Raw genomic sequence first — 7,536 nt, 5'->3', positions numbered from 1 at the left:
ACCTTTATTAACCTAATAATGTACTTAACCAATGCGATATTAGGAAGTGCATTTCGTTTGTATTATGTCTACATGTATTTCTTATCACATTTTCATTTATACGTTGTAAAATGTTCCGACTAAGTAGTGTCATGAAGGGACACCACTTACTCACAACCTACAAACTAGCACATATGTTGGATATATGTAGCTCTGTTCATCAAAATTGAGACAGATAAAAAAAAGCACCAAATGTTGCCTTTACTAAAATTAACATAAGATAATAAGAACGACTAGTTGAATATTAATAGTGTAACACATAAACATCATATTGAACAATAGCATCCTTAGTTGTCACATTCAATGAGATAGTCCTTGCTTGAACATACCCTCTAGCAAATCGGAAAAGCCCACTACCGCCGATCACCGGCATCTCCCTGACCGTCTCGACGATCGAATTTCGACCGAGCACTGCCAACGAGCTACCGTTATATTTCCCTTCAATAAAATTAAAATTCATGATCATTAATAAACTCAATTCACTTAATGAAGACGAGCCATAAAACCCTTGTGCCCTTCCAATAATCTTGGAACTCAAATTTGGTCCTAGGGTTAGGGGATTATCTATCATGTTGACTATGCCGAAACCTGTTTTTGCGGTGTTTTTTGGTGGTGGTACGATTATAATTGATGTTGGTTTCGTGCCACTAAGGATATCATGAAAATAGAATCTGAAATGGCTAAGTTTTTCCCTTTTTGGACTCATGGACTCTTTATTTATAGATTTTCCGAACGAATTTTCATCTTTTTTTCCGATAATCGGAAAAACTACGAGAGATAGGAGAATGAAAATTGTACCAAAGAAGTGTAGGAGATTAGCCATTGAAGTGGAATTTTTTGATGATATGAAAAATATTGGAACAATCTATTTATAGATGGTCAAGTCACAACGTTCAATTATTTAAATATGGAAAAAAAATAAAGCAATGTTATAGTGGTTAAAGGGTCCACCAATCAATATAATTATGAATAGGAAAATAATTTTATGCTTTTACTATAAATTATAATGTGTGAAGTAAATAAGAAAATCGTGAAATAAGGTTATAAATTATATCATAAATTGGAATTTGATTTCTTTTTTAGTACGAAACTGAAATAGACGGGTAAAGTGAGAGAAATGACTTCTAGTAGGTGGAGTCTAGTCTCCCGAAGGACATAATAACACATCGTAATAGCTAAAAGCGGAAAACCTTGACTTATTTTTTTTCTATAAGCATGCCCCGATAAAAAAAAAAAAGGGTCCGTATGTGAAATCAACTCAACTATTACTTTGATGTTCTTTCGTTTTGTTTTTTTTTGGCTAAAAAGCTACATACAAAAGTTTACTCTACTTTCAACCTTTGGATACACAAAAAAAAAAAATTAATTTTTTTAGAGGAAACTAAAATAAAACAAAAAGTAGTATATTTCAAATCTACTAATTACTATCTTAATTAATCATTAATCACATGCATAATGTTCACCTACCCCACTTATTATGATAGTTTCACTCCACTAGTCTTATTATATGAAGAAAAAAAAAAGTGTGTTAGAAGCTAGGGTTTTTCAACTATATTGATTTTTTAATTAAAAAAAATCTTTTTCTCAATTAATTTTCACTATGAAATTAATACAATATGGTAAGATAGCACAATTTGGTCCAAATAATTTTTTACTCGTAAAACAGTCTAATCCAACATTTAAATAACCAGAGATCTCGGGTTCGAGCTCTGGGTATGGAGAAAATTCTGTTGGGAGCACCACTCTCGAATGGGCCCTGCAGAGCGTGATCTGGATTTAGTCGGAGCTCCAATGTGGGCTCCGAACACTAGGTGGGAAACCAAAAAAAAAAAAGGAAAAAAAAGATGGATTCTTACATAAATAACATATATTTAAAGATAATATAGAACGATTATGTGATTATACATAATTATACACATATTATATATAGATTAGATGTACATTAAATATTCAATGACTACATTTATTTATTTATTATAATTGTAATTATATTATATATATGAATCGTATATATATTTGTTTGTTTATTATTATAATAATATATATGTACAAGGTTTTCTTGCACCAAACTTTACGTTTCAAATGTCATAATGCGTCTCACACCTTGTCTACTATATGATGATAGACACTTGATGGCATACTGGGAGTTCTGCAAAAATCGATTTAACCGATAAATAAAATCGATAAAAATATTATTGGTTATTGGGTTAACAACTTTTAAATGATTTTGTAAATTCTTTTATTGGGTTATCAATTTGATTTTTGGTTTTATGATTTTTGTTAATGGTTAAATCGATAATTCGCTAAAATTATATTAAAATTACTATTTTACTCCTTATCATATATCTATGACTTTAACATTTTACCAATTCTATTTTCTAAATTTTAGTATTACTTTCGGTTATAGGGAACACAAACTAGAATCACTCAATCTCTTCTCGACATAAACTAGTATTACGTACCTTCTCTCGTCTCAATTTTATATTTGATTGTGACAAACAAAAATAGTTAATGTCGTTTTCTCAATTTATTGCGTGAATCTTTAGAAGGAATTTGAACAACTATATGTCTTAAACAAAGTGATCAATGTAGAACTTTGTGTTGGACTTCTACTTCTATTTTTATGAACGTGATGTATATATGATCATATGAGCATTTTCTTATCGGTTAAATCGAAAACCGATCCGTTAAGAACCAAAAACCGATTAACCAAAAATCGATAATAAATATCTTATTGGTTGATATAGATCTCTAGAAAGATTCTTGATGGCTCACACGAGTGAACACATTATTCTTCTCATCAAATGCATAATAGATTTGACGAACGCCCAAACATACTTCAAAAAAGCTTGTGCAACGCCCTCACAATTGAAAGAAGTATTTATCATTTGAAAGTTAAAAGACTCTTCTTCTGTTTTACGAATCCTACCGCTAAAAAAGTTGACAAAATAAAAATGAATCAGGTTAGGACTAACATAAGAGTCATTTGATAAAGATTTTATGGGTTATTTGTACAAAAGGAATACTTTTGTGCTAGTATTTAAATTTTCAACTTTTAAAAGGCCTAATTAGAAGAAAACTAAAATAAGTGTCCAATTTTTTGGGCTATTTGATTAGGACATTTGCAAAAATGTTCTATTTAAAATAAATAAGCCACAAAAAAAGATAAAATTCATCAAGTCACTTCTAAATGATTAGAATTCACAAATAAGCACTTTTTAGTCCTTGTAATTAAAAATTTATCAATGTCTCGAAGTTTCAAATTACATCATGGAGTTTAATATATAAAATTTGAAATTTCATGACAATGACTATTCTTTAAAAACACGGCTTAAAGTAGTTAATGCGTGATAATTTTACCTTTCTAAAATTGTATTCTCTATTAAAAGTGTAATTAATTTAGCCCATTGGACTAAAATGGATAGAATTTAAAGAATTATCTCCAAAAAGGCCATATGGTGCAAATAATCCAAGCAATTTCAATTTGATAAAGCCAATGTCAATATTAACAAGTTATTTAAAGAAAATAAATTTGTACATTAAAAATAAGATCTTAAACTACGTTATGGCAAATCACAATTAACTTTTTAACCACTATTAACTTTAGCAACAATATACATATATATATATATATATATATAGGTGAGAATATTAAGAAACTTAGAGACACAAAGTTGGCTATCTGTTAAAAGTATTTATTAGGTCATGTTAGTGTAAAATTCTAGAGAATTGTTGATGCTTCAATAATATACTACTAGTTATTAACAATTTCGAGTGTAGCCTGTGTAATCTTGCTCATATTCCGATCTTAAAGTTAGGATAAAGAAAGAAGAGCGTGGTAGGTGAATATCAGCACAAATTTTGGTCATTCATGATGAATCTTCGTAACAGAACCAACCTCAACGTGTTTGATATTTAAGGCACAATTATTATTTGTTAGTGCAATTAGATACAAAGTTAGTTATTATTAGGCTAGAAAACCAACACTCATAAAAAGGTATAAAGCAAATGAATGTTAGTGCAAAATTATGAGAATTCTTGATGTTTCAAGAATAGTAGTTAACAATTTCTAATTAATGCAATATTTTTTTCAAGAGAATTGGTGAGGTTTAGTAGAAAGTTCTTTAATTATCAATAAAATTAATTAAATGCATTACTATGACAATTGTCAAGAAAATATACCTAAAAGGTCATTTATTGAAAATTGGCTCGTCGAAATCTTTTCCAACAGAATATCTATCGAAAATTTTATATTTGTAGTTGACCTCAATAAAAAAAAATACATGTTTTTGATAAGTATATATATTAGATTATTTTATATAACAATAGTCAACTTATAATTGGACACTTTCATTTTTGTTCATCTTGGAATTAGCCATAATGTCTTAAATTACATTAATATAATTAATTAGCAAGAAGTTAACTCAGAATTGTTTGGAGTCAAAATGGAGGATAAATCTTGTTTAACAAGCAAATAAGACTTTTTTTTCTTTAATTAATCCTTTAGTCAAAGCAAAATAATTTTTTTCTTCTTCTTTTGGGGGATTCTTTGTTAACATTATCCATATATATTATTAGAGTTCTTGATAACTTTTCCATATCAAAATAAAAGAGAAAAGTTAAGAGTCCTATAAGGTCAAGCTCATAATTTATCGATTTATTTTCTAGGTTAAAATTTAAGGGGACAGAATCGTGAGACCCAAAAGTCTTGAAATGATTTGTAGATTATACTAATATTAGCGGTTTAGATTCAATTTTCAAATGATTAAATCTTTTGAAAAATTGAGTATAAATTCTCTTATTTAAAGTAAATGATCAAAAATACATTTAAACTATCATTTTTGTGAGTTTTATACCTCAATTACACTTTGTTCTCTTTATCTACCTCAATGAATAATTGAGATATAAAACTCATAAAACTATAATAATTTAAATGCTAAATGAGAACCAAAAGCCATCAGAAGATATGGCCCTTTTGACTATTAATTATGTTTGAAAATTAAATAGAATTTTAAAAAAATGCTTTTCCATATTTTTTTCCAGTGGTAAAAACAATTTTTTTTTGAAATTAAAATAGAGAAGTACAAGTTTGACCTTTTGAAATTATTTACATTGTGACCAAATTGACTTCCAATTATTCAACACACATAAATAAATGTATTAAAAATTCATCAAAAGTTTATAAATTTTGGTGATTTTGAGCAGATATACTTCTTGTTAAAATGGTGGTACATATATATCCACGACATTCAATAAATAATGCATATATACCTTCGTTGTCAAACAAATAGTGCATATATATCCTCGTCATCTAACAAATGGTGCATATTCACCCCTTTTTATTAACTAACACAGTTAAAAAATTTAAAACTAGTTTCATAATTCTAAAAATGCTACATGACTCAAAAAGTTACCTCAACTCTTTTTTTACCGCTCCAAACTAGACCTAACAAAAGAAAATTCAATTTCCTTTATTTACAGACTCCACCCAAACTTATTTTATGACTGAGTAGAAGAGGGAGATTGATTTTTTTTATTTGGTTCAAATCTAGAAGGGTTAAAAAATGTATATGCAAGATGATTTAAAAGGACAAATGATATTTTTGAAATTAAAAAATTAACTCTTAGATATTTTTTTAATTTAGTAAATATTAATTGTTAATGAAAATAATAAACACATATTATTTGTAAGACGATGGACGTATAAATGCATCATTTTTAATGAGGTGTATATCTGTTTTAATTAAATACAAAATAAGGGTTATTTGCCCTTTTTTCTTTAGATAAAAATGACATTTAAAAAGCAAAACACAATAATTAATATAAGACACATAAACTAGGTAATATGATGTAATTGATTAGATAACATTAATTATATTTAATTATGTAAAAGTATTTTTTTTCCATCATTAGTAAGAAGAAACACCAAAAGAGAGCCTCTATTACTTGGATTTTCTTATTTTAGACAAAATATTTGAGGTCACTGATGATCACATATAACTTTTACTTTTTAATCACCAACTTTATATATATATGTATATATTAAATCCTTCTTTATTAGTTATGGACAATTTAGGATATAATCATCACAATCAGAGGCAAAGCTAAAGGTGTAAAGGGTTCATCTAAGCACTTGTCATTGGAAATTAATTATAGTATGTATATAAAATTAAAATTAGTACTTAATCTTTTCAGTAAATATTGATCAGAATAATAATGATATCAAGGATGATGAACATACTCGATATCTCTTCCTAAATCCAATAACACATCTTTATAACAACAATGCTCTGTAACAATATCTTATTATAATAACTATATTTCATGTTAAATCAATTTTTCATTTTATATTGTATCATATGTTCCTTATAACAATATTATTTTGCTATAAAGTAGAAAAAAATCAAAATAAACTAGAGACGTTGTGAAAGAGACTAAAGGGCTATTTGATTGGAATACAAGTTATAATGAGATAAGTTATATATGATGAAATTATTTATATTGAGACTAGTTATCTGAGATTATTTCTTATTGACTGTTTGATTTGTTGTACTAAAAATAATATTCATGGCATACTTCCGAAAAATAAATTATTTATTTACAACTCTCTAACAAAAGTTTTGACTGCTCAACCCAACTTCTCCTACTTTTGTCTAATTGCATGCAATATCACAATTTTCACTTTTTATTATTTGCCTTGTCATATTAATAATTTTCTTTAAAAAAATATTTGCATGATCATAAAACATATCAATTAAACTTTTGTTAATAATTTTTAATTTATACTATTTATTAGCATGATCATGTAATATTGTCTTATTATTATACTACATTTTAAAATTGCTACGAATCGATATTTAATAATATAAGATATTGAAGTACAAGCAAAAGGTGCATTATTAATATATAGAGTTTGAAGGGTAATTTTGTCATTTAGTAAGTTTATCCCATAACAAATTATGATAGAATTATCATATCACCTAAGAGAAAGAATAACTTATTCCGATATTAATTATTAATCTCGAGATAAATTATCTTTGATTTGTCAACTAAACAACAAATTAATGATTCGATAAGTTTATACATATATTATCATCAATGGAATTTAATTTGTACTAATATAATAAGTTACTATCTTCTTTATCAAATTACCAATTAATACATATCAAAATACATACTTATATTTTCCTTATAATTGATTTGATTGTGTACATATATTTTTAGTTTTTATACTGTCAATGTGTACAACATAAATTGGATTAAAATAACCTATTATCTCTTCTAGAAATATAGCCACCAACTGCTAAAACCAGATAAGTTTTATTAGTCAATTCTTAATGCCAAATGTTAATTGTATTCTTATTTACTTAACCCACCAAAAAAAAAAAAATCTTAACCAAAGTCCAAAAAATTCAAACTTTTACTTAATTAATTAATTAATTAACCCCTTATAGAAGTCTCCAGAGACCTTCACAATTCTCTTAAACTTTATAACCC

The 7,536-nt window shown here is 26.9% G+C and overlaps 1 protein-coding gene across 1 annotated transcript; it reads right to left on the bottom strand.

Annotated features, from left to right (window-relative positions):
• Nucleotides 1-216: 216 nt before the first annotated feature.
• Nucleotides 217-872, bottom strand: LOC102579986 (dirigent protein 19). The gene has a single exon (XM_006354103.2). It carries the CDS (start codon nt 860-862, stop codon nt 284-286), a length of 579 nt encoding a protein of 192 aa, XP_006354165.1. The 5' UTR covers nt 863-872; the 3' UTR covers nt 217-283.
• Between the last annotated feature and the right edge of the window lie 6,664 nt (nt 873-7,536).

The sequence above is a fragment of the Solanum tuberosum genome, unplaced genomic scaffold (genome assembly GCF_000226075.1).
Source record: "Solanum tuberosum cultivar DM 1-3 516 R44 unplaced genomic scaffold, SolTub_3.0 scf00172, whole genome shotgun sequence".
Classification (NCBI taxonomy): domain Eukaryota; kingdom Viridiplantae; phylum Streptophyta; class Magnoliopsida; order Solanales; family Solanaceae; genus Solanum; species Solanum tuberosum.
Note: the sequence above shows the minus strand (reverse complement) of the source record. Positions and strands in the feature narration are given on the sequence as shown.

Excerpts from the sequence above, each read along its gene's own strand:
- LOC102579986 (XM_006354103.2), bottom strand. The coding sequence starts at position 862 with ATGGCTAATCTCCTACACTTCTTTGGTACAATTTTCATTCTCCTATCT.